Source organism: Corapipo altera, unplaced genomic scaffold (assembly GCF_003945725.1).
Source record: "Corapipo altera isolate COAL_440 unplaced genomic scaffold, ASM394572v1 49, whole genome shotgun sequence".
Lineage (NCBI taxonomy): Eukaryota > Metazoa > Chordata > Aves > Passeriformes > Pipridae > Corapipo > Corapipo altera.
The window spans coordinates 6,997,747-7,010,386 of record NW_020884879.1 but is presented as its reverse complement, the minus strand read 5'-3'; the positions used below and the strand labels follow the sequence as shown (position 1 = coordinate 7,010,386).

At 36.2% G+C, this 12,640-nt stretch overlaps 1 protein-coding gene across 2 annotated transcripts in view; it reads left to right on the top strand.

Annotated features, from left to right (window-relative positions):
• Positions 1-12,640, top strand: part of PRKDC (protein kinase, DNA-activated, catalytic subunit) — an 83,863-nt gene that overhangs the window by 5,023 nt on the left and 66,200 nt on the right. For both annotated transcript variants that reach the window (XM_027638615.1, XM_027638613.1), the window contains exons 7-22: positions 204-303; positions 840-895; positions 987-1,017; positions 2,026-2,183; positions 2,402-2,548; positions 4,559-4,723; positions 5,571-5,739; positions 6,771-6,820; positions 7,966-8,103; positions 8,389-8,538; positions 8,974-9,089; positions 9,780-9,939; positions 10,860-10,946; positions 11,329-11,448; positions 11,844-12,003; positions 12,458-12,564. In XM_027638615.1, coding sequence (XP_027494416.1) covers positions 204-303; positions 840-895; positions 987-1,017; positions 2,026-2,183; positions 2,402-2,548; positions 4,559-4,723; positions 5,571-5,739; positions 6,771-6,820; positions 7,966-8,103; positions 8,389-8,538; positions 8,974-9,089; positions 9,780-9,939; positions 10,860-10,946; positions 11,329-11,448; positions 11,844-12,003; positions 12,458-12,564 — 1,914 coding nt within the window. The remainder of the gene's footprint in view (positions 1-203; positions 304-839; positions 896-986; positions 1,018-2,025; positions 2,184-2,401; positions 2,549-4,558; positions 4,724-5,570; positions 5,740-6,770; positions 6,821-7,965; positions 8,104-8,388; positions 8,539-8,973; positions 9,090-9,779; positions 9,940-10,859; positions 10,947-11,328; positions 11,449-11,843; positions 12,004-12,457; positions 12,565-12,640) is intronic.

The window sequence follows — 12,640 nt, the reverse complement described above, 5'->3', positions numbered from 1 at the left end:
GGAACATATTACATGCTTTTCAAAGGATTTCTTATGCTTCCCTCCAAATGATATGAAACTTTTGGGTAGGAGATGTTTCTGTGGCATTGTGTTTGTAGAGTTGGGTGCTGATAAAGTTATTTTATCTGCACTTCTTGGAACTGGGAAGCCTTGGTGTAAATTAATGTTAGCTTGAGGATATTTTTTTTTTATATTTTTTTCAGATGACATCTGCTACAAGGGGACCCAAGCTACCTGTTGTAGCAGGATGTCTGAGGGGACTGGTTGCACTCATGTGCAACTTCACCAAATCTGTGGATGAAGGTATGTTCTTTTTCTGTAAGAAAGACAGTTACACATTTTGGTACAGTTGTACAGACAGTTATACTTTTAATTGCTATACAGCCAAAAAGTAGCACCATTTCTCACTGTAAATACCAAGTGAAAATTTCCCTACTGGTAGATGTTTTATGGACAATACATGGTCCCTGTCATTGTAGGAAGTGGCTTCATCGATATGTTTCTATACATTAAATGTTTGCAGTGCTATTTTCTGACCAGGTATTGGGCAGCCTTGAGAGGCACACTGAAGCTGGAATGCAGTTTACATAAAGATATGTTTCTGTTACAAGAGACATGTCTGTTATAATATGGGTATTCAAAAAATCAATTAATAGAGATGCACAGTTTTTTATCAAATTTAAGGAGCGTTTCAGGAATGTCTCTTAAAATGAGTTATGTAAGGCTTTCCAATATTGCTTCTTCCTACCAAGCTTTGGATAAAAATATCTTTGGATAAGAATATCACTCTACTTCTTGTATGTCAATAGTGCAATACTCACTATTGGATTGTTTCTCAGATCCTCAGACTGCAAAGGAGATTTTTGATTTTGCAATGAAGGCAATCAACCCACAGGTAAATCTGCCATGTGCTAATTGTTCAGCGTAAATGAATTAGCCCTGATGAGGAGTAAATCATATATGACAAACCTTTTCTGATATTACAGGTTGATCAGAGGCGATACGCAGTACCTCTAGGTAAGACTGTAAATTATTTCAGTTTGTGCTGAGGTGGATACATGCAATGGTGTCTTCTGTCTGGAGTTGTTTATTCTTTACTGGCTCTGTTCAGGTGGCTCTAGTATTCAATCTCCTAAACTGGTCACAGAGGAATGCCAGGGTACTTTAAGTTGAAATTTAAAGAGTTTAACAAGAGGTTAAACTAGGCAAGGTCTAGTCAGCTTATAGATAGCACCATTGCACTTGGTGCCATTTGCCCCTCTGGAGTAATACAAAACTGTGATATGAGAAAGGAATCACGGTAGGAGTAGAAATAAGAGGAGTATGGGTAATTAGAAGAAAAGAAGAGACAGGGGATTGGGTTAAAACTAAAAATAGGAAGAAAAATTTCACTGGAAGAAGGAGAAAAAGAATGGGGAAAAAAATTTGGAAGAAGATTAGAAATTGACCTGTGAAATGTGAGTGGCTTATGCAGAAATTGCAAAAACGTAAGGTTTGAGTACTAGACCCATGGTAACTGTGAATAGTAAAACTCCCTTTAAAGATAGTCTACCCCCAATTAATTCATTAAGGATCTTGAAATTTCATTTATGCTTGTATTTGGGGTAGTGAAATTACCTATAATCTGAATTCCTTATTTATCTGCATCACAGTTTGTCAGAGAAGCGGACTTGTGCAAATGTCCTTACAACAGAAACCACATCCTTCTGAATTGTGCAATCAAGTATTGTTATTTATAACCAGTAAAATCCCTTTATTTTCATTGTTAATGTAAATTACTTCAGAACACAGCTGTACTTTGCATAATGGTGTACATTTTAAAAGAGGATTTTGGAGAGTTGTTTTTATGCTTAAATTCTTAATGTTGGGTACTGATACTGTAGTGGCTAGAAGAATACATTTTGTATCCTCCAGCCATGTTGGTTGTAGCTACCTGAAGTCCTATCATGGACTTTATAGCCCGTGCTGGTTTTGTAAAGGAGAATGTAAGTCTGGTTTTTAATGAGAATTGTTTTTAAATTGCAGCTGGTTTACAGCTGTTCAACTGGCATGCTGCTCAGTTTGGTGCCTTGCTCCTGGACAACTATGTTTCCCTCTATGAAGTGATGTGTAAATGGTGTGGCCACACACATCAAGAACTGAGGAAAGCCAGTCATTCTGCCCTGGATTCGTTCCTCAATCAGGTGTTGTAACTTCACTGGGATCTCTGAGTCTAAAGCAAACTCAAATTTGTTTAAGTAGTGGGAATATTTGGTGCTTGAAAGTTCAACAAATCTGTCTAATAAATAATTATTTTGTTTGAAGTGCTTTGTGCTACAATATCATGTAAGACTTACTGTACGTTTTTGTGACTTTTTGTAATATTTCTGGAAGTGCTGAAATGTTTGTATCTGCTTTACAGATTTCTTTAATGGTAGCTAAAGATGCAGAGCTACACAAGGACAAATTGCAGTTCTTCATGGAGCAGTTCTATGGAATCATCAGAAGAATGGATTCGAGCAGCAAAGAGTTGTCCATTGCCATTCGTGGATATGGGCTTTTTGCAGCAGTATGTGCAGAAAAGTTATTCTGATGAAGGAGCTTACTGAATGTACTTGAAGTTAGGATTCATAGACATTCTTTCACGATTTTACACAGCTCATTTAGTAGGGAATGCTGCTGTTTCTGGACGAAGTGTTGAGCTTAGTTAATGACATTTTAAAATACCTTGTGGTTGAAAGTTACTGGAACACATACTGAATTTAGTGGGAGCACTTAACAGTGAGGGTTATAGTTACTTCTTGTGCACAATTTCTGAAGTGGAAAAACAGGAGCTTCCTGTACAACTGTCACAAAACTTAATGATGTGCTTAATTGCTTAGGTACAGACAATACTTCTTTATCTCTATCTGCTTTAAAATGATAGAATCCAGGCCAGCTTTGTGAAACACCCATAAATTAAAAAAAAAGCAAAACACAAACCCAATCGAAAAACAACAAACAAAACCATGCTTACATACATATGTAGAGGACAGGTATGTTTGTCAGAGAGCACCATTAGGAACCAACTTCCAATTTTTGTCAACAGTCAGTTGAAATGGGAATATAACGATTAAGTCAAAATTCGATAAAGGAAGGATGGTATTCATGTACCTGCGACCTCTGTACTTGATGGTGGTGCTCCAACTTTCATATAACATTGTTCTGGACACTTTTTTTTTCTCTCTCAAAGCAAAAATTATGTTAAATAATCTCAAGTATTCTTTAGAGAAGATTAGGAAATGTGATGAAATGGCTGGTTACTGGCTGAATCCTTTCTATTTTACTACCTTTTGAGCAGAATACGTTTGTTTTGTAGAATTTTTCATGTGCTTTGTTCAAACCTAGTCTTCCTCTTCTGTGATATGAGATGGAAAGGACTTGAGTTCAAGGTATTGTTTCCAGAAAAAATGAAGAATTTCAAATGACTGAGTTGAAAGAACCCTATTAAAAAAACCTATTACTGAACTCAAGAATTTAAAATTGCATAATGTAAAAACAGTCATAGAATAATACTGCAATTTTTAACAAATTTAATGCTCCAATACCTATAAATCTTTAATATGTTAAGACTCACTAATAGTTGCTAGTGTGTTTAGGTTAAGTCTTGGCCAAGCATTGGATACTAGGTTGTGAGGAAGCAGAGTCTTGGTGCTTCTGCAAGCAATGACTGTATCACTAAACTTGTGTTCAGGCTTGATTCAGTTTCAAGGCAGAATATTTCTTTTATTGTCTAATTGCTAAAATAATCTTGAAGTTCTACAAGTGATAAATGGATAACCTTAATTTTGTCAGCATGTTTTTAGACAGACTAGATTCAACCTTTAAGCTAACTCACATATTTGGCTGTTACCTAAATCAGTCCATTCTTTTTCCATGGTAAATTCCCTAGCACAGTTCTTGCTTGTAAGCTGGTTCCTGGTTCCTTTCCACAAAGGCTGCTTTTTGAGCTAGTTCATACTGTGATTTACAAATCATTGTATAGAAATGTGTAAACTTTATTACATACCCTCTAATATTGTTTGGGATGCTTTCCACTTATCCATTAGTTAGGAGTTGTCTTTAGCCTCTGTAGAAACCCTATAACAATGAAAGTTCAGAATTTTGACTACTGGGTTGAATGTTAAATAGTAGTAGCCTGTCAATGATAATTGGTTAAGCCACATTAAGGTAAGCCACTTACTACTTTAGTGCAGCTAGTTCAAAATATAAGTAAGTATTAGCATCTCTAATGCTGTATTTAAGGTATTTACAGCCAAGCTTCAGGTATTTCATACTGAATTTGAAATTTTAGTCACTCGAAGTTCAAATACTTCTACAGTAAATTGCACTGCATTAGTGAACTATTATGTTAGTTCTTTGCAAGTACAATGTTGCTCATACGTGTAGCAAGTAGAATAAAGTTAATTTATTCAGATGTGTTGAGTTCCTGGAAAAATTTAAAATATTGTTCTTATTATGGTCCAGGAAAGACTTGTCTGGGTTTTTTGGTGCTACAGCATATATTTGCTGAATCAGTATTTTATTTCCTCTCTATAAGCCCTGTAAAGCTATACATTCTAAGGATGTGGACAACATGTATGTGGAGCTCCTTCAGCGTTGTAAGCAAATGTACCTCACCGAAGCAGAAACAATAGATGACCATCTGTATCAGCTGCCAAGTTTCCTCCAATCCATTGCAAGTGTGATATTCCATATAGATACAGTAAGTGGAGTGTTTAAAGTACGTGTCAATTCCTTTCTGCAATTACAGTTGTATAAGGAGATAGTAGCTGTGAGTTTACCTACAGTAAAAGGTGTTTATCTGAAATACAATGACTTTTATCCCCTAGAGTATGGGAAGAATATCAGGAGAATACTTTATTGGATTTTATTTGAATAAAGGAAATGCACTGAATATGCTAAATAAAATGGGACAGTGCATTATAATGAAAAACATGATAGCCAAATGTGAATACTTTTTTTTTTATTTTAGGCTATTTATTTGAACATAGCCATACCCTTTATGTGTTTATACCACTCTGTTGCTGCTTTGTCTTTTGGTGCTGATACTCTGTACTCTGAGGCTGATACTTTGGTTCTCCTATGATGTTATCCTATCTGTTCAAATGAGGGCTTTCTGGATCCTACTGGAGCTGGGAAGTAAGGTTGGGTCATACATTCTGTATTCAGAGGGTTAAGGATGAACAGATTATACTGCTGATATTGTTTAATTAAATTGATACTTTTATAATAAGCTAAAGACTCGTTTCACTGAAGCACTAATCTATTGAGCAGCTACTTTCCATAAGATGTTCCCAGAAACTTTCTTATTCTGTTTAGTTTTATTTTGGGGGTATCTTTTTGTTGTTTTTTGTTTGTTTCTTTGTCTGGGGTTTTCTATGTCTAAGATTAATTCACTTACCAAGTCTCTCTTGTTCTAAGAGCAGGTCATGAGGTAAATTCCTGTAACAAAGTATCTTGCTGAAATAATTTAGCATAATTCCTTGTGTTCATAATGACTAATAGCCATTGTCTTTGCATGATGGGTGTTGTGTTTTTATTTATTCTAGGTTCCTGAAGTATACACTCCAGTTCTTGAACATCTAGTTGTGCTGCAGATCAACAGCTTTCCACAGTACAGTGAAAAAATGCAGCACATGTGTTGCAGATCTATCATAAAGGTGTTTTTAGCCCTCTCAGGAAAAGGTCCAGTTCTCTGGAGCTTTATTAGCACTGTGGGTGAGTCTGTGATACTAACTTGGTTGGTTTTGGGGGATTGTGGGTGTTTTGATTTGGATTTTTTTTCCTAGCTTGATTAACCAGTTCTAAGAGAGATATATGGAATAGCCATTTAGAATCAAAAACGAAGCCTTTCTATTCTCTGAGGATGGAGGTTTAGCATTCTTATCGTGTTATTTTTCAATATCTGTTGTTAAATCACTTCAGGAATGCATTTAACAACTGTTTTAGATAACAGAGTGGTTACGATTAAGGGCAGGAGAATGTATTTTTGTGATAAGACTTGCGTTCCTGCTCGGGGGATTTTGAGAATAAAGGAATTTTGTAGAAAAATGTGCAGAAACCTATTCAATACTGTCTCAATTAACCTTACAAAATATTACAAAAGGTAGAGTATGTCACCTCTATTAGAAACGCACTCTTCATGCTCTGGAACTTCTACATAGTAAAAGTGAAATTCCGAATGTGCAGTTAGTCAGGTACAGTCATGTGAAGGTAATACTGAATTGTGTCAGCGTTGGTAACTGACAGTTCTAGTAGCCTCCAGCATGCTGACATTTCTTTGTAATTATATATAGAAAATATTTTTAATTTCTTTCAATTATTTATAATGTATTTTCTCTATTGCTCTGGCATTTCTGTTGTTTCCCATGGTCTTGATTTGGGGAGTGGTGCACCCAAGCACCATGCCTGTGAGAGTCACTGGGAATTGTTGCCTTTTCAAAAAGGGCATTATGGGCAATGCCTTGGGTATCACTGCATTCAGAGACAGGAAAAAGTCAAAGCAGTATTAAGAAACAGTAGTCACAAGTAAGTTCAAAACTGGTTCCTTGTGAAACACCCTACAGTTAAGGCTTTGGTTTGGGCTATTTCATCCTTAAAGAAAAAATCTGTGTTCCTTTGCCTCTCCCTTATCCTGACAGAATATGAAAAATAGAAGACTGATTTATTTCATTGTTAATGTAATGAGTGATATGGATGCTGTGCCTTTTTAAGTCAGTTCAGGCAATTTGTGTTTTTGTTTGTTTCAGTGCATCAGGGATTAATCAGAATTTTCTCCAAGCCGATCACATTTTCAAAGGTAAAGTAACTGTTAAAACATATTTCTTTCATCTAGATTCCTGGAGTATACATTCCAGTTCTTGACAATCTAACCCGGTAAACAGGAGAAAGCCAAAAAATGCAAAAATAGTACTATCCATTTTGTTATAGTCCATTATTGCTATTACTTATTGGCTCAGTTTTTACTAGTCTCTCATCCCCACATCTGCTCAGCATAATATGGATGTGCCTCTTGTACTGAATGGGAAAAATGACAGGAAATAGACTTTTGGCTGGTTGTGTTGTCTTTGTAAAGCCATCCGGCTTTCTTCCAGGTTAACAGATTTTGGACATTTTACAAGTTGTATTGAATGCTTGTGTTAAGGGAGGATTTTAAAACTTTTTAATTCTGTGCAGCAGGATAACTGTAGATTCTCTCAAATACAGAGCACTAGGAGAAGAGCTTTAGAGATTTTTTTGGAAGGAGATTGTTGTTTTGTGTTCTTTTCAGATAGATTAGATGAGAAAACTAATGTTTCTACCTGCAACAGTAATTTTAAATTGTGTCTTAGTGTGGGTCAGGCAGTTACGTATGCAGTTGTGTTGGCATTTGACTGAGACAGAGTTAATTTTTCTCACAGCAGCCCTCATAGTGCTGTGCTTGTATTTGCAGCTGGAAACGTTGATAACACACCAGTATTTTGGGGACTGCTGAGCAGTGTTCTCACAGCATCAGCACTGTCTCCCAACATTCCCCCCTCACCAGTAGGCTGAGGGAACGTGGCCAGGACAGCTGACCCAAACTTGACCAAAGGGATATTCCATACCATATGGCATCTGCTCAGCAGTGAAAGCTAGGAGAAAGGAGGAGGTGGGAGCCATTCATTATTAAGACATTTGTCTTTTGGAACGTCTGCTGCATTACCAAAGGCCTATTTCGCAGGAAGTGGCCAGACATTCTCTGCTGATAGGACATAGAGAATAAATCTTTTGTCATCCTTTGCTTCTGCATATGATCTTTGCATTATTACTCTTCTTTATCTTGACCTACAAGTTAATCCATCTTATTTCCCCCCTCCCCATCCTGGTGAAGAGGGGATGATAGAGTGGCTTGGTGAGCACCTGGCATCCAGCCAAGCTTAAACCACCACAGCAGTGTATCTGAAAAATATTGTGTCCCTTTAGGATTTTTTTGGAAAAGAAACTTCTGGATCAACAGAACCCTCTGAAGCTGGAGAGGTTGGGACAGGGAGATGGAAAGTACCGACTTATAAGGACTATCTGTATCTCTTTAGAAGTCTACTGAACTGTGACACAATGAAGGTAAAAGCACAGTTAACATGGAAATACAAAAGGAAGCACAATCCTGAGTCTTATTGCTGCTTTTCAACCTCAGACTTTCTCTAAATGTCATAGTGTAGAAGGACTGTTTCTTGATTTTAGTTGGATTTTATGCTGATAAATGAATTAAACAGGGATTAATTTATACTTTCATAGTTGAGAAACATCTAAAACTGCATTCTCTGGATCATTCAAATGTTAGTTTATAAGTTAAAGAATTAATTTTCATTTGTGTTTTGAAATGCAAACTTTTTTTCTCCTACAAAGGAATGTATTTTTGAGGATGCAAACTTTCTTACTGAAAATTCACCACTACAATCTCTGAATCGCTTGCTGTATGATGAACTTATAAAATCTATTTTGAAGATTATTGAGAAATTGGACCTGACTGTTCAGAAACTGGATGTTAATGAACAGGTGAGAGCTGAGGACTTGTCCATTAATTGCTGCTGTTGTAGGGGAACCAAAATCAAATCCCCTGTTTTGTTTTTGTTATGCTTAGATAGCACCTAACAATAGCAATAACATTCATACTGGGCAAGATGTTTTACTTCATATTTCTGAATGTTGCATGGCAGTGTTAGGGGATGGAAATATCAGATTCAGTAGAAGTTCACAGAATCTGTTATTTTAGACTTTCTGCTTTGGCATCTACTGGTTTTGATTTTTCTTCTCAGAAACAAGCATCCCTTACTACTCCTTTGAATTGTTGATGTGTCAGTTAAAAGTCCTTTGTGTCAGAATAGCTAATAGCAGCTAGAAAAAGAGACAGACTGTTTATCTGGCAAAAAATGGTGTAAATGTTTTCTGTGTTGTCAGATCTGGTGTTCTTGCTTCAATATTTGTTTTTAGGATGAAAATGAAAGTGACGGGGCTTTGATTGGGCCTACTTCTGACCCTGCTTCAAATCTTCAACCAACGAAGCCAACAGACTTTATTGCCTTTCTAAATCTAGTGGAATTCTGCAGGTATTGATATGTTTTTCTGTAATTTGGAAGTTACAAAGTGGTTGGAAGAAGTTTGAGGTCAGATTTATTTAAGATGCATGTTTCTGAGTTAGTTTTATAGATTATATTTCAAAATGCACAAGATTATTAGCAGGGAGACAGTAAGGGGTTTTTGGTTATCTGGGTCATAGGTAAAAACATACTCGCTCATCAGCTCAGGTGTTTTTGAAGAGTACAGGAGACAAGTCATTCACTTTCATTATTGGGGTGTAATTGTCTTTCCGTATATGTTGTAACTTTTGGTGTTATACTGAGCATATATCCTAAATACTTCAGAGACCAGAAATAACAGTCTTCATAGAGTAGTAAGGGGCATTAAGTGAAACATACAGCATTAGTTGCCTGTGGAGCTCTAGTTGATTTTCCCTAAGGATACTACGGTCTCAATAATGAAATGTGATATGTGAGGATATTCAGTAACAAGATATAATAAGGAAGAAGTAACTTTGCACTCTAAAGCAAAATAAAAATCTTCCTGTGCTTGTCTCAGAAGGCAGCATGCAATTATTCCCTCACTGTCTTTGGAACTGCTCTGTTTTAGCAATATTTCCATTCTTTTACTGAGATGAAAGTTTAAAAAAACGTATTTTATTTGGTTTCTTTTTCTTTCTTTTCCCCTGCACCCCTATGTTTTCTGTGCCTCTGTTTTAGAGAGATACTTCCAGAGAAACATGTGGAATACTTTAACCCTTGGATGTATTCGTTTGGTTATGAGCTTATTATGCATTCAACAAGACTACCTCTTATTAGTGGATTCTACAAGCTACTTTCTGTTACAATGAAAATTGCCAAGAGGATAAAATACTTTGAGGTGAGAAGAGGGGTAACTTTGCATTAGTGATTGTGCAGTTCTTTATATATAGTATTTTATGCACTATGGAAAATAGTTCATTGAAACTGTTACTTGGTTGTTTCAAATATTTATAGCCTCCTATGCCTCTAGTTACAAGCATATAGAAAGTAAAAATTTAGACTAGAAACCCACTTTGTGAAGAGACACCAGTCATGCGTAACGCTCTTTCCAAAATCCTGAGCTGGGTGAATGGAGATTGGAAGTACAGTGCAGGCAGTACAAAAGATAGCTTTAGTACGTCAGAAGCAATCTAACCAGAACAGCAGAGACATGTATGGGTTAATTTTTCATCTTCTGGAGTATTCTTCTACTCCACTCATTGATTTCCACAGGAAATAAGATGCTCTGCTGGTGGATGTGCTATTTGTGGCATGGAAGCTATGTTAAAGTGATGGTGTGTGTACCTGCTGTGTGTAGCCCATCACAGAGCCCACAGCTGTTCCTGCCACTGCTGCTGATGGCACCAGTTGAAGAAAATTCAGGAACTTGTTGTAGATGCTCGTACTGTGGATGCTGTTGTAAATTGCTGTTTTCTTATTCCATCATCATTCTTGCCACCTGGACATCCGCTGTTAGGGAAGTTTGGGGTTTTTGTAGTTTGTTAGATGGGCTGACAAGGAGGAAGTTAAGCCATGGAAAAGTTACTTTTCAATCATGTCTCTTGCTTATTGGCATTAAGTGTGTTCAAAAAAGTCAACCCTCGGTGCACTCTGTTAATGTTAGTTTCTAACCTTTGAAAGGTTACATTTCAAGTTTTCACTGATACCAGTTTTGTATTGGACAATAATTTATGTATTCTGAGTTGATCTTGTGTTTCATATTTGTACTGTCTACTACAGGTGTTTTAATACTGTTGATATGTGGTTTCTGTTTTGTAGGGTGTCAGTCCGATGAGTCTCAGAAAATGTCCTGAAGACCCAGAAAAGAGGTCTTGCTTTGCACTGTTTGTAAAGTTTGGAAAAGAGGTAAGTAATTTTGCTCACTAAGTTTCTTAGTCTGAATATTGAATTGAATATACATGATTCAATCAAAATTGTATCTTCTGAGAAATCTTACATGTATGATAGAAGTATTCCTGCTCTTTGGGCTATGCAACTTAGAGGCTTTTTAAGATATTTTTCTACCTGTTTTTTACTTAATGTCAGAAGAGATGTATTGGTCACCTATCCATATAAAATTGAGAAATAACTGTATACTTGTGTATTAATTACTTTCTGGTAACTGTCTGCAAGTGAATGAGATTCCAGTGTTGGTTTTGACTTGTTTATTTTACGTGGGTATTGATACAGCTAAATTAAGATCTTAAAAGGTTTATGATTGTTCTTGACCTGTTTATCTGAATTTTAGGTTTCAGCAAAAATGAAACAGTATAAGGATGAGTTATTGGCATCCTGTCTTATATTTTTGCTCTCTTTACCACATGACATCATCATGCTTGATATCAAAGCTTATATTCCTGCACTGCAGGTGGGTCAAAGTGATGTACAGCTAGCACTTTTTTTTTTTTTACTAAAATACATGCAAACATTCTGGAGGAAAGTTAGTATCTGCTAAACTATTAAGATAACTATTAAGCTTTATACTGTCTTCAGTGAGATATATTATACAAATGACTTGACTTTTTGGATAAACAAGTAAATTGTTGGAATTGGCTTTTGACCTAAGCCGACCCTCTTAGTGCCTGTGTTGGAGTATAATATGTATCTCCTGTGCTGATCTTGAGTGAGATGTTAAGCAGGCAAAAGTTATTACAAAAGGATATGTGTTGTATGCTAAATGCTTTCAAACTTGGGGGGGGGTTACCTTTAAATAATAGTAGTCAATAAAAATGAAAGGCTGATAGTTTTATATTTGATGCACAGACTGCATTTAAGCTGGGCCTTAGCTGTATCCCAATGGCTGATCTGGGACTGGATGCTTTGGAAGACTGGTCAGCTCACATCCCCAGACATATTATGCAACCTTACTACAAGGATGTTCTACCTCTTCTTGATGGTTATTTGAAAAGCTCTACATCTGTAGGTACGTACATGCAAAAAATTGGTAGTCTTAAGGGAGTGGAAAAATAATTTTTTATAGTTAATACCTAAAGAAGTGGATGTGACATACCTTTCGTCTATATTTCATACTTCCTCTGGTTGGAACAATACAGCTTCCCTTACACCCCAAAATTTACCTCTTTTTTTAAACTAGGATTTACTTGCTTCTGCTAAACAATCATTAATTATAGCCATTTTATATGTCACTTCTCTGTGGTATGTCCTTTGTATGCATAAATCAACTTAGTTTTCGCTAATAGAGACTTATTAAAATATTATGTTTTCCTTAATAAAGGTTTTAAATGAAAGAATAATTGTCACATCTTAAAAATAAAAATGGGCAAAACCAGAGTGTTGTGGTTTTTATGAAAGTATGAGGAGGTGCATGGGTTGCTGTTACAATAAACTGATTGATATGCTCTTTTTTTGTTCATCAGTTGAATCCCAGAATAACTGGGAAGTAAGGAAACTTTCTCGAGCAGCCCAGAAGGGATATAATAAAGTTGTGATACAGCGTATAAGAAAAGCAAAGACATTTTCAGTGGTAAGAATCCTCTGTCTTTTTAGAGTTAAATGTTAATTGCTTTCCACTGTTTCTCTTCCTTTCTTGCATACCTACA